General features: G+C 38.7%; 1 protein-coding gene and 1 long non-coding RNA gene across 32 annotated transcripts in view; one reads left to right on the top strand and one right to left on the bottom strand.

Annotated features, from left to right (window-relative positions):
- Positions 1 to 19,128, top strand: part of Dnah7b (dynein, axonemal, heavy chain 7B) — a 307,481-nt gene that overhangs the window by 153,007 nt on the left and 135,346 nt on the right. For 25 of the 30 annotated variants that reach the window (XR_003954980.1, XR_373250.4, XM_011238490.3 and 22 more), the window contains 8 exons: positions 244 to 468; positions 2,502 to 2,699; positions 3,995 to 4,150; positions 5,532 to 5,700; positions 6,689 to 6,815; positions 7,741 to 7,960; positions 14,402 to 15,274; positions 17,516 to 17,745. Coding sequence is in view for 27 of the 30 variants with exons in the window: in XM_011238490.3 (XP_011236792.1) it covers positions 244 to 468; positions 2,502 to 2,699; positions 3,995 to 4,150; positions 5,532 to 5,700; positions 6,689 to 6,815; positions 7,741 to 7,960; positions 14,402 to 15,274; positions 17,516 to 17,745 (2,198 nt within the window). In the remaining 3 variants the exon portion in view is untranslated. Of the gene's footprint in view, positions 1 to 243; positions 469 to 2,501; positions 2,700 to 3,994; positions 4,151 to 5,531; positions 5,701 to 6,688; positions 6,816 to 7,740; positions 7,961 to 10,997; positions 11,325 to 14,401; positions 15,275 to 17,515; positions 17,746 to 19,128 lie in introns of those variants that run through there. The other 5 variants (XM_006495929.4, XM_006495930.4, XM_006495916.4 and 2 more) reach the window with 5 other exon arrangements.
- On the bottom strand, positions 2,910 to 13,622 carry Gm31046. Of its 2 annotated transcripts, XR_373392.3 has the most exons (4): positions 13,443 to 13,622; positions 13,073 to 13,226; positions 3,818 to 3,939; positions 2,910 to 3,171 (listed from the first exon to the last, which is right to left on the bottom strand). It is a non-coding gene; the product is annotated as a predicted gene, 31046 (long non-coding RNA). The 2 variants fall into 2 exon arrangements; XR_865413.2 differs by lacking the exon at positions 2,910 to 3,171 and having other exon boundaries at positions 3,531 to 3,939.

The raw sequence follows: 19,128 nt of genomic DNA on the forward strand, positions 1-19,128 counted from the left end.
ATGGTTGCAAGGTTTGCCTTGACTTGAATTTATGCTGCATTGCATCACTTTAAAGATATTATGAGACATAATTTGGGGGTAAAGTAATCCTTATAGACTCCTTAGATTCTATAAGACCTGCTATTACACTGTAGCTCACCTATTACTACTCGGAGATATCAATCTGGCTGGTGACGTAAGTCATCAGGAGAGAGTGAAGCATCTGTTTTAATTGCACCCTATCTTCTCATCTCTCCAACGCAGGGCATTTTTATGTTTTCATTGGCCTGGTCTGTTGGTGCAACTTGTACAGATGATGATCGTCTGAAATTCGATAAGATCCTCCGAGAGCTAATGGAAGGTCCAATTTCAGACCTAACTCGAAATAAGTTTAAGTTACTGAGTGGTACTGAGCAAACATCCTCAAAGGTGTTTATAGTGCCATTTCCTGAGAAGGGAACAATCTACGAATATCAGTTTATCCCGGAGGTGAGTTCTGAAGCAGGATATGTAACTGCCCGCCTGGCAGAGTCCCTGGTGAGATGTGGTGGCATGTGGTAGCTCTGGGGTTGTTTGCCCCTCCTGGCTCACATGAGCAGATGGTATGAACTAGAGGAAGGCATGCCAGCTTTGCTGCCAGAGACCCTGAGTTTTAGTCCTGGAGAAGTTATTTTCTCCCTGCACAGTCGTGGATGGGATAATTTTCATAAATGTAGTTTTCCTCAGTGGTAAAGGGAACTAATAACCAATGGACCATAAAATTACATGTTATGATACCGAGCCAAGCACCGGGCACATGCTATTCAAGGCCATATCTTGGAGATTCATTTGTATGTATATCACAGGCACAGAGTCCAGTAGAAGTAAATCTATGTTCCTATGAACAGTGTTTTGATGGATTGGTCTACAAGTCTTGAATTCTGTTTGTTGGTTTTGTTATAACTTCCACAAAATTGAAGCATATATAAACATAGTAGAATTGAGATCATGCCATGTAATCAATAGGGAGTTTTTTTTCCCCTACTTAATAAAGAGAAAACTTTCCATATCACTAGTGTTTCTTCAGTAGAATTATTTCCAAGGGCCTCCCTAAATCTACCAGGACACTTTTCAAATCTTCAGTCTTTCACTTTTATAAATCCTTAGAAGACTAGTTATGGTATGATCATCGATTATTTCCTTAAGATAAAATGTTAGGATTTTCTAATTATTATAGCTCTAGAGCTGTACTACCAATTTCATCTGAAAAAGGACTTTTCCATCCTGTCCAACATATATTTGCTAATTTTATTTCAATTTATTCATACACTTGAAATTTCCAGAGAGAGGAAAGATAGAGAAGGTGAGATGTTCCCTATGGAGGGACCTGGGACGTGGAGCTCTTCAGTGGTTTCTCTAAGGTCACAGCCTTTAATTGACTGTACACTCCAGCTTACTGATTTTTAATGTCTCCTTTCCTACATGAGGTCAAAGATACATGTTTGAATAGATTATTAAGACCATGAAAAGAAGCTGCTTTTTCTCAACAGTTATAGAAAAATCTGCAAAATTGTTTTTAGACTGAATATAAATTCAGTGCCCTTATTAAACTTAGTGTCTACGCCAAATGTGTAGCTAGTTGCCAGAACACACAAAATGAATAAAATACAGCTGGGTTCAGTGAGTCCATATGTTTTTCAGAAGAGCATCATGCCATGGTCCAGGCCTAGGGAATGTGGTGCAAAGGCCAAGTGAAGGAGACATCTGTTGTCTAGGATAGCCACCAGTGAGAACTAGTTGTGGGTATTTGGCAATGCCAAGGAAAGATAGGTCTGCATCTGATGTGTTTTGAATCACTAGTTTATCTCTAAGTTGGTATTAAGGAAGAATAAGGCAATATTATTTTTCTAGAGTGGAATGATTTTGAAACTTTATCATAAAAAACAAACATATAATTTACAAACTAATTGGGTGCAAATAGGTAGAATATTTTCACAATAATCGCAAAGTAGAAATCTCACTACATTATAATTCATTGTGAATATAGTTAATATATTGTTACATTATTTGTATATATTAATTAGTGATTTTAAATTATATTAAATTTTCATAAAATGAATCTTGCCTGATATAAGCATTAAAGTCAAGTGCTGTACAGTTAACTTCTAGGGAAATTATTACATGTTTTTGCAACATATTAATTAAAATTCTTTACTCTTTAACGGTTGTCTCATCAAATTTTGTCAATGTGATTAAAGAATCCAATGTTGATGACAGAGCTGTCATAGCTATAGTTTCAGAATATCTGAGATGTCCAAGCACTACCAGTGTAGTTATAGTCACATGGGAGCGGAGTTTCTCCTCCATTTTCATAGAAAATTCAACTCTCAGACTGAGAGGATAATTAATTGTGCTAAAAGCACAAAACAAATGAATAAGCATCAGAATTTTATTTGTCTTGATGTCGTCTACAATTGCACAGAAGTACAGAGCTTTTGAACATATTTAACACCTTTGTCTGTTTGGTTGTTTACTGTAAACAGGGCTTAGGAAGATGGGATAAATGGATAAAGAAATTGGCAGATACTCCTCCAATTCCCAAAGATGTACAGTTTATTGAGATCATTGTGCCAACTCTCGACACAATCCGTTACTCTGCTCTAATGCATTTACTGACCACTCATCAAAAGCCTTCAATATTTGTAGGACCAACAGGAACTGGAAAGAGTGTTTATATCATTGTGAGTACTGTAGAAATGTAAATGAATTTGGTTAAAGCGTTCATGGGGTCTTAAGTATGATCATGTTTAAGGTTGGCTTAATTTACAAATATACTCAACTATTTTGTTGTTTAAATTGCAAGGAATTTGGGATCTATTGTCTTTTATTTTTAGAAAACTCTTTAAAGATGTACCTTTTAAAAAAGAGAAAGAAAGCTCTTAGCAGTTTTGTCTCTGGTGGGCTGCATATGTTAGGTGATAATGATGTTACTGAATCACTGTCCCACTCATTTTGATATAAGAATAATTTATTTAGGGTGAGGATTATGCCTCTTGAAAACTGTAGCCAGACTTGATGGTTACTTATCTGAATTACTTTCCAGCTGATGGTTACTTTGTAGTAAGAGGATGGACTTCCCACAGTGGGTCTGGAACCATCCAGCTGTTAGCTGTGTGGTGGCGGCCGCCATGACAGATATGGCCCACATCTCAGCTAGAGGAGGGGAAGGAAGGTGCTATTGCCAGACTGTCTTCCATCCAAAGTTTCCAATTATTCCACATTCCTCCAGTTTTTGACAGTTTGTTTCTGATTCTTCAGTTATCTTAATTTAATGGTTAAATTATTTAACCATTCTGAAAGGTATTTGGGTGTATGCTAGTTGTCTTAGAATCATTAATTTACTGAGGCAGAATCTGAGGAAAACACAACTTTTTGCCATTTATACCCAAGCAATAGGTCTCACTAGTATCAAAAATCAAATTCAAATTCAACCCAGCCCATAGATTGTACTGGTATTAAAATCATTACCTTTTGTGAAATTATATGTAGCTTATTATTTGTCCCTGTCACACATATTGATGAAGAGTCACACTGCTAACTAACACTTGCCTTCCACTGAATTCTGCTTGAAATGAAATGTTGTTACTTAAGTTTAGCTGACAGAATGATGATGGGGCTTGAAAGAACAAAGGCAGTAATGAGCACCTAAAAGAATTGTGTCTATTCAGAGACAAAAGCAGGCTAAATTCTTGTCCTTCCTCTAAGGCTGGAGGTAATTTTCCTAACCTCTCAGTCCTTGCTGGTTCCTGTTGAGTAATGTGTACTATTGTGAAGATCAGAGAAGATACATGCAAAACACCTGGGCAGATAGAGACAGGCTGTTGCCGTGGTAACTGTTGCTCATATTCATTCCTTCTTTGCATTGTTCTGATATGTCAAGTTCAACTCACGTTTATCAACAAGTGATGCTTCATGTTTATTCTGAAATGACAAAACAAGTTTCAACTGTGGCTCACTCTTATTTTCTGTTGTGTAGAATTTTCTTTTAAATCAACTCAATAAGGACATCTACAAACCTCTTATAGTAAACTTCTCAGCCCAAACTACAGCAGCCCAAACTCAGAATATCATCATGTCGAAACTGGACAAAAGAAGAAAAGGAGTTTTTGGCCCTCCTTTAGGCAAGAGAATGGTAAGGGTTTCTCCACACTGTTCTATCTCTAGTATAATCCTGGGCCCATTCATGTCCCCACTGCCACAATCAGAACAAGGAAACCTGGCAAGCTAAAGATTAGCATCTTTGGTTTATTTTTTTTTGTTTTAAATGTTTTGATGTTCGTGTGTGGGTGTGTGTGTGGCAAAAAGACAACTTTTGGAAACAATTCTCTCCCTCAACCATGTATTCTGGGATCAAACCCAGGCCATTAGTCCTGACAGTGGGCACACTTAGCCTCTGAGATATCTTTCTATCTCATTGGTCCTTTTCTTTTAAATGAACTCTTTTTCATTTTAAACTTCCCTAGGCTGGGAATGTAATATAACAAGTAGAGTATTTTGCTAGCTTGCACAGAGCCCTGGGTTTGATTACAGCAAACTGTGTAATAGCAAAAGCCTGTGAGGGCAGGTGTCAAGAGATGGAGAGAGAGCTTCCAGAAATTCAAGGTCATTCTTTGATACATATTGAGTTCAAGGCCAGCCTTGGATACATAAGACCTTGCTTCAAAACAGAAAAAAAAAAAAAAAAAAGAAAAAAAAAGAAAAAAAAGAAAAATACAAAAGAAAGAAAAGAAAAAAACTTTTCTTAAAACATGTCATATTTGTCTTTAAAAGGATCCTATAACTGGTCATATTTGTATGACTATGAACATCTTAATGTTATTTTTAAGTGCCAGCCCTTTGATACTTTTAGGCTGCTGCTTTATAAATAGAAAACAAAATATTGAAATGAAAACTTAAACTTTAATTCCTATACTAACACTCTTAGCATGTTCAATGCTGTCTTTTCTTTAAGAGCTCTCTCTACAAGATGACTTATTTATGCTTCTCTATGAGGAACTCCCTTCTCAACTGAGCCTTCACCACTTAAAGGCTCTACTCACCTAACAGTTGCACCTTTCTTTGTGAGCTAATAATTCAGAGTGCTTCACAAGGGAGAAAAGTACAGTGAGCCACAAATGGCCTAAGAGGATTTGTAAGCCTTGGACCACCAACCTATACATATTAGCAGTGAGGAGGGCTCCTTATTTCTGTAGGAACCTAAAGATGGCATTTTTGTTTTAAAAAGAAACAAAGTCACCTCTCAGGTATACATACTATAGCTGTAAGAATACAGACTAACACTTTGTCTGCATCACTTATGTAGTAGGGTTCTATGTCAAGTGCTAATATTTTCTATTCTATTCCTTTATTTTATGTTTTTCTTTTGGAGACAGTGTCTCACTAATGTAGCCCTAGGTAGGCTGGCCTCAAACTCAGAGATCTCCTGGCTCTGCCTCCCATGTGCAGGGATTAGAGGCATGTGCCACAACAAGAGGCTTGAATGTTAATATTCCCTAATCTCTTTTCTTTCTTAGATAGTCTTTGTAGATGATGTGAATATGCCTGCCCGAGAGGTCTATGGGGCTCAGCCTCCCATTGAATTACTTAGACAGTGGTTAGATCATTGGAATTGGTACGACCTCAAAGATTGCTCTGTGATTAAACTAGTGGACATCCAGATCATGTGCGCTATGGGTCCTCCAGGTAGGCATACATTCTGAGTTTGTGACTACTAAGAGAGAAAATCCCTTTGGTAGCATCTACAGAGATGACTGGAGAGCAGAATTTACATCCAGATAACAATCATTCCACACTATTGCATAGCCTGTCTTGCTAGTTCCTGCGTTAAAATTTGCTAAGAGTAATTAAAATAGTGAGAACCTAGAGGAATGGACTCTTCTGTTCCCTTTCCTTTTTCAAAGAGGAGTTTGTAAACTGAGCTAATCATGCCATGCCTAAAATGGCTCAATTCTGCTAACTGGAGACCTCTCACTATCTTCTTTCTGCCTTCAACCTGACATTCAACTGAAAAAAGACCTCTGAATATACTCCTTCAGAGACTATGTTTATGCACAGTAGGTGCTAACATTATTATATACTTTTAAAAATTACTTCTTTACCGAGAATATATGAGAAAATTTCTTTTTAAATTAACTGTTATTTGTCTGTGTGTTTTATTTGTTGAGCCTGGAGTGTGGCAAGCCTCTGTCCCTCCCCTGAGCTTTGTCCCCAGACCTATATACTTTAAATAGGATACAGTTTTAAATATCCTCTAAGTATGATGCAGTTCTGTGAAGTGGCATGTTAAATGTTGTCACTTACAAAACTCATGTGTTTGAAAATGTGCTCATTATTCTATGGAAGGTCAATATTTTTCAGGTCTTATAAGTACCCAGTGAAATGGATGTATGTACTTATAGATTAGTCTTACATGATATTGGTCAAGGTGTGGGGGAGGCGTAAGAATAGAATAACCAAATGGAATTTACTAAAATAATTTGATTAGAAAAACCTCATCTTGAGTGGAAATTAAATTGTGATATTAGTGTCCCAAACAGGTAATTACTTTTAAATCTTTTGGCATACCATGAATTGATCATCTTCTAGGTTACTTTAAACTGCCAAATACTGAAGAGAATACTTTGGCATTATTCTAGCAATATTATTAATAACCATGCTTTCTAATCTTTAGGTGGTGGCCGAAATCCAATAACTCCTCGTTACATGAGACATTTCAATATTGTAACCATCAATGAATTTAGTGACAAGTCTATGTTCACAATCTTCTCCAGAATCCTGGCCTGGCATCTAAGAACCTGGTAGGTAATTTAAGAGTGCTTATCTTTTCTTTCTCATTAAAGAATATAAAGTCTTATAGCAACATATCAAATAAGTAATAGTTATTACATGTTCCTATGAAAGCATCCCTAGACAGGGAAAGGTAACAGCTGACGTCACCCTCTCACAAATGGGCCACTGCACTCTGTTCTGCAGTAAGTCCATGTGTGGGTGCTTGCCTTGAGGTTTCATAACTGAGTACAATTAAGGCTGAAAAGAAGTATCCAGTTTATGTTATGAGTTTGATATCCTCTTGTAGAAACCTGCAGAGGTGTTTCCATGCCCAAATTTCAGAACATAGACTTGAGCCTCTTCCCTGGGGAAATGTTCCCCAGCTCTGGGGATTCAACTTTAACCCAGAAGATGAGTGGGTATCCTGGAGCCATTCTTACCTAGTTGTCAGCAATCTTGGCTCTCTGGTGCCTATTCTTGGGAAATTGTTATTTTGTTGCCAAGACCAATGAGCAGACTCTTGGCTTCTCCTTAACCAAGAGTTGAATGCAGCCAATCTTTCCAAATGATATATATATATAATTTTTATTTTCCCTTTCTTTCTTTGAAATGCCTATTTTTTATGGATCTTATAGATATAAAATTGGAAATACCAAAGAGTCAGAATTGGGAAGCACTTGGTTTGAGCATAGTGGCTTTTGTCTGGTTCTTATGCTTTTGTACACACTTGAAATCCGCTATACCTGTTGATCCTGCTGAATTCCAAAGGTTTCTTTGGACACCTCATAAATACTAAATGGAAAACATCTTGAAAATAAGTTAAAAATCGAGTATTATAATTAGAAGTGGGAATGTTATAAGCCAAATTAATTGAATCACAACCAAAAATGTTACATTAGTCACATGAAGTATTCCTCTGTTTGCTAACTTTTTTTCTTACATTTTCCCCCTAAGTTATAAGTTTCCAGATGATTTTCTAGACTTGACTACACAAATAGTGAATGGTACAATGGCCCTGTACAAAGATGCCATGAAGAATCTCTTACCTACTCCAGCTAAATCTCACTATTTGTTCAACCTTCGAGATTTCTCCCGAGTCATACAAGGTGTTTGTTTGTCAAGACCAGAAACAGCAGAAAACAAAGAGGCCATTAAACGCCTGTGGGTTCATGAGGTAAAATTCTGAATTATTCAAATGTGAGTACAGAAGAGCAAGGACTACTGTGGCAGTGACTGAGTCAAAGACTTAGGGATGCTTGCTGTGAAGCCCATTAGGTACTTGGCACTAATTAGGCCACTGTCAAAGTACATTTTAAAGTATTTAATACCATAAATTTTAAAGTACTTAATGTCTAATCTTGCCTTTTGGCATACAGAGTATCCTGAAGTATGAATCCATTTCAGCCCATTTCCTTTAAGCATTGTAGCCCTCCCTAGGTCCTTGTTAAACAGGTTTTGTTTGTTTATGGTAAGAAATGTTAAACAGGTAGTTTTATAAACAGTGACTGTATCAGTTAATTTTGTTATTTATTTGAAGATGGCCTAAAGAAAATAAAACTATGAAGCTAACCAGTGTTAGGATCCCTAGTTCGAGAACCCAAAAGATATCTCTAAGTTCTCTGGGGGATAAGGCAAGGATGTTCTTCTGTCTATGTGCATTTTCTTTTAAAGACTTGGTAGAAAGAGGGAGGGAGAGAAAACAAAAAAAGTGACACATAGAAAATAATAGTTTGTTATTTTAAATGACCACAGAGACTACAGAAAGGTGGAAACACCCAGCCCTATCCCATGTTCCATATGCGAATAATATAGTTGTTTTAATTTTTACTAACCTAGCAATTGGAATATGCTGCTACACTAAACCCATGTGCTACAGTCAGCAAAATTTAAAATATCCCAACAAATCATTTTCTCAAGGGACTTAGATACAATACTTGAATCCCTAAATCCTTACAAATGCAAATCTGAATTCTAGTGGCCATCTATACTTGGAAGTTGCAGCCTCAGCAAGGCAAATGTTACTCTTTGGAATGGATGACCTCCCTCTCATTCTTGAGTTAGCAGCTAACTGGCTGAGTATGGGTCATAGCTGGGGACAGGGACAGAGGCTCCATGTTTAGTGGGCAAATGAATCATAGAAATATCCTAGAAGTCAGAGAGAGGGCCAAGGATGAAGCATTAGGGTCATTGGTAGAGTGTGTCTCCTGTTATTATGTGGCCTGTCGATAAAAGACAGTGGTCACTTCTAAAAGTCCAGATCCCACACCATTAAGAGCATGCCTCCCTGCAGCTGGCTGTGGAGCAGAGTTAAGAAAAGTCTTGAAAGCTCTGTGTATGGGACCTAACTTTTCTATCCTCTTCATCACAAACACAGCAGTGCACTAAATCATGTGAAGTTAAAGTTCCCTCCAGTCCCTCAGACTTACAAATGTCTGATATTCTATCTGTTCCTGGGATTTGCTCAGGGAAGTGTTCTGAAGACTGCTCTCCAAGGAGACTCCTCTCTACCCCACCCACTACTAGTCTCTCCTCTCTTCTTCATGAAGTAACTCTCCAGGCTTTAAAGGGAAGAGCTTCCTTCTCCGTGAGGCCTCATTATGTCTACATTTACATTTATTGTATTGTTTCTGTCTAAGTCTGTTCCTCCCACCTAGAGGCCTGAGCACAGCCTTGAGTCCTTTTGTCCTACTAAACCAGATCTTCTAAAGTGAATTACCCACTGGCTCGATTCCCAACCAACTGCTATAGTTTTCATCATTACCTTAATATGACTACTATATTTAATACTTTCTTTAACCAAGAACCATTAGGTCAAGTGGCTTTAAATCAATAGCAGGAATTTTATCTCAAAAAGTTCTAGAGACCAAGTCGGGTAGTGGCAGTATGGGTATCTGTGGAGAGTGCTTGTTTGTCGACACAGCTTTCTCTCTGTGTTCACAAGATCAAGGATTCTGCAGTTTTGCTTATAAAACATTAATCTATTTATGAGTACTCTGCCCCATAACTTGATTACCTCCCCAAAGCTCCACCTATTAATACCATCATCTTGGAGGGTGGATGCAAACACATAAACTCTGGAATTACACAAAGATTTAGAACAAGGAAGCATTTCATCATGAGACAATCTTACTCTAGGAAACATCTAGAATTTTCCATCTAAGGAGCTTTGCCCTTGATCACTCTTCTGTCTGCAGTATTTTCTTCTCAGTATATGGAATATCTGTGGTCATTACTTAGAGATCCTTTTATTATAGTACAGTTGTACAAGCCACCCCAAACCATGTCATTGGCCATTACTTTGATGTATTCTTTGTAACATAGATTAGAACCTGGCACATTCTGAATTTTGTTTGCTTGTTTGCTTGCTGTCTCTGCTACTGTATCAGCCTTTGCTTGTGTTCCCCAGTGTGAAGTATGTAACAAGCACTCAGTAAATAGTGGTGCATGAGTACATGAAGGGAGGAGGCAGGCAACGTGGATATTACAAAATAGACTTCATCACTTGGGATTATAAATGCTGTTGCTTCTTTCTATCCTGTGAGTGGTTTATAAATGCCGTTGTGTATGTGTGACACACTCAGATTCTTTTGAACCCTTTGCAAATTCTATCAGATTATTTAACTTTAACTGGCTAATAGATCTTTGGATATTCAACAATATCCATAGCAAAATAACTTGTAATTTTTATGACTATTTTACATTCTCAGATATACGCATGCTGGCATATAAATACATTCAGAATTTTAATCCAGTGGTTCACAGACACTGGTTTGGGTACCTATGCCACTTCCCCTCAGGGTGTGTGGAAGGCTTATCTGCCTGATGTTGAGTATCTGAACCTAACCTCCTCCCTTCCTCACTGAGGTCTGCACTGACCATGCTGTTTAATACTACAGCCCACTCCCACCCAGCAGTTTTTCTCTTCTCCACTTTCCATAGTATATGACAACTCCTGCTTTGTTGGTGTTTATTTGTTAGGTATATTGTCCATCTCCTTTAGCATGTCACAAGGACAATTTCTTTTTTTTTTTTCCTTTCTATCTCTGATTTATCCTTCATTCCAAGAACAGCATTTGACATATTGTCTTTAATATTTCAAAAAATGTGAAGTATTGAACTCAATCTGTGGCTTATTTCCTGCTCACGTAAGAAAGCTTCCTCAGGGCTTGATATATGTAGAAGACTAAAATGGTGCCTTTTTTCCTTTCTAGCAGTATCTGCAAAGGACTTCATATCATTTCATAAAAGGCTTTTGAAGAAATCTGTTTTCCTCTCATCCCCTGTGGTTTCTACATGACGTCCAAATCTTAGCAAGCATATTACCTGGTTTACTTGTTAAATATGGGTATTCTATAAAAACAAGGTGTGATGGTTTGTATATTCTTGCATCAGGGAGTGGCACCATTTGGAGGTGTGACCTGGTTGGAGTGGGTATGTCACTGTGCGTGTGGGCTTAATACTTTCACCCTAGTTACCTGGAAGTCAGTCTTCCACTAGCTGCCTTTGGATGAAGATGTAGAACTCTCAGCTCTGCCTGTGCCATGCCTGCCTAGATACTGCAATGCTCCCAACTTCATGATAATGGACTGAACCACTGAACCTGCAAGCCAGCCCCAATTAAATGTTGTTTTTATAAGACTTCCTTTGGTCATAGTGTCTATTCACAGCAGTAAAACCCTAACTGAGACAGATGTTGGTACCAGGGACTGGGGTATTGTCAGTGATAGGCCTGACCAGGCTTTTATTTGAAAGAATGTTAATTTTGGAACTTTGGATTTGGAAAGCAGTGGAATGCTTTAAGTGGGGCTTAATGGATCATCCTAGTAGGAATATGGAAGATTTTGTTGCTGGGAGTGATTTGAACTGTGTTGACCTAGCCCAAGAGATTTCAAAGGAGAAGAATTTCAGAATGTGGCATAAAGACTGTGTTTGAGGTAATTTGGTGAAGAATGTGGCTACTTTTTGCCCTTGTCAGATGTATTTGTTTCAGTCAACAAAGATGAAAAAGGAGTGGAGATCTGAAGACTGCTTTGCCATTAGCCATGGAGATGCAGAGTTTGGAATTTGCCCAGCTGGTTTCATGTCTGTCTTTGGGGATTACAGTTAAGTGATTGGATGAATCTCAGAAGAGGCCTTGAACTTTGGATTTTTAACATTGTTGAGACTGCTATAGATTATGAGGACTTTGAAAGTTGGACTAAATGCATTTTGAATTATGCTATGTTTAAGTATGAGTAGACTCGTGTGTTTGAATAAGTCTATGGGGGCCAGGAAGTGGAATGTGATGGTTTGTATACTCTTGCACCAGGGAGTGGCACCATTTGGAGGTGTGACCTGGTTGGAGTGGGTGTGTCACTGTGCGTGTGGGCTTAATACTTTCACCCTAGTTACCTGGAAGTCAGTCTTCCACTAGCTGCCTTTGGATGAAGATGTAGAACTCTCAGCTCTGCCTGTGCCATGCCTACCTAGATACTGCAATGCTCCCAACTTCATGATAATGGACTGAACCACTGAACCTGCAAGCCAGCCCCAATTAAATGTTGTTTTTATAAGACTTCCTTTGGTCATGGTATCTGTTCACAGCAGTAAAATCCTAACTAAGACACAAGGCAAAACAACAACCCCAAGGAGAGAAAGAGATGGATGAATTTCACCAAAATTAAATTGTTTTCATGCTGGAAAGGAAACTAAGAAAGTGAAAAGACAATACGTAGGACAGAGACAGTGTTTGTAAACCACATATTAGATAAGTGTAAATTACCTGTCATACATCAGAAAAAATTACAACTAATCTCACATATTAAAACCAAATACTTGGCATGCTAATTTTCAAAAGCTTGTCCTCAGAATCAGTTAGAGAAAGAAAGGGTCAGGCAGGAAAGTAAGAGAGAGAGCATCCTCTTCCCATAAATATATCTCCCGTTTTGTCAGATTAGGGGCCATTTTGATATCATTTAGGTGTAATTGTCTCTTGAAGGCCCAGTCTCCAAATGCAGGGCTGTGTAATTCCATCCAAAATGAACTATAATCTCAGGACAGTAATAGTCAGCATGAAGCAGTACTCATTGAAGGCAGAAAACATGCTTACTTGTTGTGGCCCCGGAGAATATGCATATAATCAGATTTATTTTAAATATGCTTTCTCTGTAATAACTTATACCTGGACTACTACAGGCATCTACCATATATCTAAAACAACTGTTGCTTTATCTAAGACAATTGTCTAAAACATGTACTTAAAAACACAACAAATAACTTTTGTCAATAACCTTTAAAAAGTCCCTACCCTTGGAAAAGAAAGGAAACATCCTGGAAAGGGAGGTATTGATCCCTGGCTTCCAGTGACCACATCCTATGGCCTGGGTCTCGGTGATCAGCTCAGGTAGTCAGACACCTTCTCAGAGCCTCAGTTCCTTTGCATGTACACAGTCCATCAGATTCTGCAAGTTACATTAACATTTTACTTATTTATTTATTTTGAGATTATAATATAATTACAAACAACATTTCTCCCTTCTCTTTCTTCCCTCCAAACCCTCCACATGCCCTTTCCCTCTCTTCCTTCCTATCCAAGGCTTCTTCTTTTACTAGTTGTTATTGTATGCATATATGTATACATACATATTCCTAAATATAACAACCCATTCAGTACTTACACTCAGGTGTTCTCAGGGATAACTATTTGACACTGAACCAATTGTCTTGTCGTCCCCTGGGAAAGATCACCTCTCATACTCCCATCTTTTCTCAGTTGCCTATAGTTCTTTGTGTAAAGTTGCAGCCTTTGGGCTTTTCCTCATCCAGCTTGGCATGTTTATTAGTGTCATCCTCGTTCAGCTTGTATGTGGGCAGTTATGCTGGTGAGACTTTGTAGGTACAGTTTCCGATGTTACTAGGAGACATGATATCAGCAACCTTCCGGATCCTCTGGCTTTTATGATCTTTCTGCCCTGTCTTCCACATTGTTCCCTGAGACTTAGATGTGGGGATGTTTTAAAGATGTATCCATTAGGTCAGTGCTCCACAATTCTGCATTTTTATTGATTGTGGTTTTTTTTGTAGTGGTCTCCATCTGTTGCAAAGATAAGGTTCCTTCATGAGGGCTGAAGACTGAAGTTATCTTGAGAATAAGGATTAATGTTTTAGATTGCTGATACGGAGTAGGTTGGTTTAGTACAGTACTGGTTACAGGTTTCCCTGCAATAACCATGACTTTACCAGCATTTAATAGTTATCTACATTTCAAGTACCAGAAATAATTTCCCTCTTGAAGTAGTCTTAAGTCCAATTAGAGAGCTGTTGGTTACCAACAAGGTGTGTGTGCCATTACTGCACACTTAGGATTGTCATGCCACACTAGTCATAGGCATCATCCTGGATGCAAATTACTTTTCATGTATTGATCACTGAAGCAAACTATTGTATCAAACAGACATTGTTAAAGTTAATATTTAAACTTTATTATGAGATAATCTTAAGTATTAACGTATGCTTCTAATACAACTTATAGCTTATGATGGTATTTTGTACTACCTATTTTATGTTTTTATAATTTATACAAAATAAATGAGCAAATATAAAAAATATTCTTAATGCCACTTTTAAAATTATTCAGGTCCTCAGAGTATATTATGATCGCCTTGTGGATAATGCTGACAGAAGCTGGCTTATTCACTACATACAAGAAATTCTGAAAAATTACATGCAGGAAGATTTCCATGACCTATTTAAAAACTTGGATTTTAATCAGGATGGCACTGTTGAAGAAGACGATTTAAGAAGTTTAATGTTTTGTGATTTCCATGATCCTAAGAGGGAAGATTTTGGCTACAGAGAAATTGCAAATGTGGATGCTCTCAGGATGATTGTCGAAGGCCATCTAGATGAATATAACAACATGAGCAAAAAGCCCATGAATCTCGTCTTGTTCAGATTTGCCATAGAACACATAAGCAGAATTTCTCGAATCTTGAAGCAGCCACGGAGCCACGCCCTCCTGGTGGGGGTGGGCGGGAGCGGAAGGCAGTCAGTCACCAGACTTGCTGCACACATGGCTGATTATTCACTATTTCAGGTGGAAATCTCCAAGGGCTACGGTAGCCATGAGTGGCATGAAGATCTGAAAGTGATCTTAAGAAAATGTGCAGAGAATGACATGCAGGGGGTCTTCCTGTTCACAGATACACAAATAAAAAGAGAGTCATTTCTAGAAGATGTCAACAATCTCCTAAACGCCGGGGAGGTTCCAAACCTCTTTGCTTTAGATGAAAAGCAAGAAATATGTGAAAAGATGCGTCAGTTAGATCGCCAGCGGGATAAAACTAGACAGACAGATGGGAGCCCCATAGCTCTTTTCAACATGTTTATTGACCGCTGCCGCAACCAGCTGCATGTGGTCTTGGCCATGAGCCCCATCGGAGACGCATTTCGGATTCGTCTTCGGAAATTCCCTGCTCTTGTTAACTGCTGTACCATTGACTGGTTTCAGGTATTTCCGTGTAAAATTTACATAGAGTTCTCAAAATGTTGAATCTCCATCATCACCGTGAAATATTATATAGACTCCACCTCAAAATGATGTACACTAGCAAAATCTTTGATTTTTATCATAATGTATCATATGCAGTTATACCAGCATAAATCATTATAGGATATTATCCATTAATATCAATATATCCCAGAACAGAATTTTAGGATTATTCTGTCCTTATATCAGGATCCTAATAGGAAGCACCGTACTCGAAGTCCTAGCTGAGAAGAACTTGGGAGGGACTGGTCACAGAAGCACTGTGTGGGGAAGAGAGTCAAGAGGGCAGGATGGGATGACATGTAGAAGTCAGACAGACCCCCACCCTCTGGCTTATTCCACCCTCTTCCCTATTTACCAAACCCAACAAAAATTCAAGGAAAATCACTGTGGGAATTTTTGTAGTAGAGTTTTGTCTCAGGAAGCACAGGCTGAGACCAGAGAAGCTATGACAAAGATGGTGGGGTTGGGGGAGAGAAAAGCAGTAAATGTGTGAGAAGTTAGACTTCCCCAGGCTTTCTGTGGTACCACGGAGCAGCCTCCACACTTGCAGCGGGCCTGTGGCTATAGTAGAAATCCTGTATGTAGATCTGACACAACCACTTAAGATGCTGGAAATTTACATAGGCTCTATACCTCTATGGCCTCACAATTTACTTCAGGTGAGCATCCTTTGTTCTCTTCTTCCTTGCTTTGTACCTAAGAGGTAATATTGTATCAAGGAGAGATGAGGAGGTACATCTAGGGAGCCAAGGCTTTCTACAGACAGCCTTTAAAAGAAAAACAGAACAGAACAGAACAGAACAGAACAGAACAGAACAGAACAAACAGAACAAACTCACAAAACTGACCAGGACCAAGATCTTGGGAAAGATGTGAACTAGAGAGAATGGGGCTGGATGGAAGTGAAGGGATTGGGATACTGGGAGTAGAGGAACTCAGAGGGAGGTGGCATGGTTGAGATCAGAAAGAGAGGAAGGGCCAAATCAGATACAAATTTGCAAGTTGGTAGGGATCTTTTCAAATGCACACACACTGAGGACTTCCTGAGTTGTACTGGGAAGTGTGCTATGGGTGGTTTCTACTTTGTAAAGACATTTTGTGTCTTTCTGAAGAACAAAGGCAGCAAGGGTAACAGTGGAACTTATTGGCTAAAGCTAACAAACACGTGAGTGAGGATGGCTGTGGTGTGGAAAGAAGGGAGTTTGGACATGATGAGGAGAAGGGAGAGTTAGGCATGCAATGCTGTAGAACTTTCTCATGCAACACATAGAGGTCTGAGGAAGTGGAGCAGAGGAAGGATGACCCTGTGTTTTGACAACTTGGTGACTGATGGGGAAGTTTGCTGAGTTGAGGAAGAATACAGCTCTGATGGGGAAGGAGATATTGTGGTACAGGCTTGTTGACATTGAGGTGCCTGAGTTATCCAAGAGATAGGTTGTAGTCATTTATGTGATTCTGTCCTTTAACGGGAAGTTATAAAAGAAGAGAGGAGGATTAAATTAAATAATACATAGCATACACAGGGAAACACACATTGAGTTTAGATCCCTGTCTTAGTCAGGGTTTCTATTCCTGCACAAACATCATGACCAAGAAGCAAGTTGGGGAGGAAAGGGTTTATTCAGCTTACAATTCCATACTGCTGTTTATCACCAAGGAAGTCAGGACTAGAACTCAAACAGGTCAGGAAGCAGGAGCTGGTGCAGAGGTCATGAAGGGATGTTCTTTACTGGCTTGCTTCCCCTGACTTGCTCAGCCTGCTCTCTTACAGAACCAAGACTACCAGCCCAGAGATGGTCCTACCCACAAGGGGCCTTTCCCCCTTGATCAGTAATTGAGAAAATGCCTTACAGTTGTATCTTATGGAGGCATTTCCTCAACTGAAGCTCCTTTCTCTGTGATAACTCCATCTGTGTCAAGTTGACACAAAACTTGCCAGTACAACCCCCTTTCCCTTTCTTTGTCCTGTTAACACTTGTTAACTATGTCTGTAAACCCAGAGTAAACTGGAGAGAGTTGCTACCAGCCCTGGCCACCACTGTCTCAAGCAGGCAAGGGCAGGAAGAAGGCTCTTCATGAGCATGTCTATCCCAAACTATTCCTCTCTGTTTCCAGCCCACATATTGAAAAAGGCTGCAGCTGTGACAGTATCATATTACTGACCTTGATGAATTGCTAAAATATTCATTTTAAATTTAGTCATGGCCAGAAGATGCTCTGGAAGCAGTTGCTTCAAGGTTCCTGGAAGACATTGAGATGTCAGAGGAAATCCAAGAAGGCTGTATTGACATGTGTAAAAGGTTCCACACGTCTACTATCAACTTATCAACGTCCTTCCACAATGAACTTCAAAGATATAATTATGTGACTCCCACCTCCTACCTGGAATTGATCTCTACCTTCAAACTGTTGTTAGAAAAGAAAAGAAAGTAAGGATGAAATGTTCTGTCTTTAAGTAAGCAATGAAAGTTTTAAAATGTTTGTACAAAAAATGACATAGCAATGGTGCAAACAAATGTTATGAATATAATGTTTTACTAAAATGGGAGTCAGTGCTTGCAGAGTCATGGTAGGAAGCAGTCTATTCTTGGGTGTAATGATGTTGCCTCGTACACTATAAATTAATCATTGCGTTTACTGCAAGAATCAAGGTATCACTGGGGAGATGGCTGTATAATCATGAGGACCTTAATTGTAATCCCCAGGACCCCAGCAGGGAGCAGACGCTGGGTGGGCATGACAGCGTGTGTTTATAATCCCAGTGCTGGAAGATAGAGCCAGGCCAACCCCTGAGGCTTGCTGCCCAGCCAGCTTTATCAAAGTAGATGGTGTTGGAGGAATGAAACCCCAAGTTGACCACTGGCTGCAAAACACTAATACACATGTGCACCTTCAAGAACATGTTTCCCCCACACATAGAAGAATGAGGTGTTCCCTTAGGGCAGACGGTAAATGCCTAGGATTCCTTGACAATGATGTTGAATAAGGATCATTTAAGAGTGGTGGTTTTCCCCTTTTCTTAGGAATAAGCTGATGAATAAGCCTTCTCTTTAGGATCTCTACAGCCACAATCCCAGAGACCGCCATTCAGTTTTTAGAGCTGGCTTTTCTTCTCCACTAACCTTTCATTTGAAAAATGTCAGTACAGAGCACAAGAGGTGCTATAGCCGGTGTCAACATGAGTTTTTCAGAGAAACTGATCTCAAACTTCCTTTGGTTACACTCGAAGTGCATTTGAATTTAAAACTTACTAACATTAAGATCAGAAGCTAAAAGTTTAGAAAATGTTAGTAAACTACACCACAGCAAGTGTCAACTTGAGTTTTTAGAAAAGTTGACCCTAGACTTTGTTTCTGTCTAAAACTTAATAGTTGGAATGCATATTCTAAAAGCTAAAATTCATTAGTATTAAACTTGAAAGTTGAAAATTTAGAAAATTTTAGTGGTGTCCCCTAAGAAAACCTTCGGTTAGTACTCGGTCTCAAATACTCACTAAAATGAATTCTATATAGTATTTCTACATTTTTGCAAAGGGAAAACAAGTAAGACTTAGAAAGAGTTTAGAGAGGCACAGTAACATTCCCTGCAGCAGGGAGCCTGATAGCTTTGCATTTTTACACTTGAGGTATTTTTATCTTAGGTTTAACAAATCAAGTTTAGTTACTTAAATGATTTATGAATGTAGTTAATCAAACTTATCTGTACTGTGAACCATAAATTATACATTATAAAAGTCTAAAGATTTTTTTTAAAAACCTAAAACAGAGATCATAATCTATGGTTCAATTACATTATATTTACAATGGATTCAA

Source organism: Mus musculus, chromosome 1, assembly GCF_000001635.26.
Source record: "Mus musculus strain C57BL/6J chromosome 1, GRCm38.p6 C57BL/6J".
Lineage (NCBI taxonomy): Eukaryota > Metazoa > Chordata > Mammalia > Rodentia > Muridae > Mus > Mus musculus.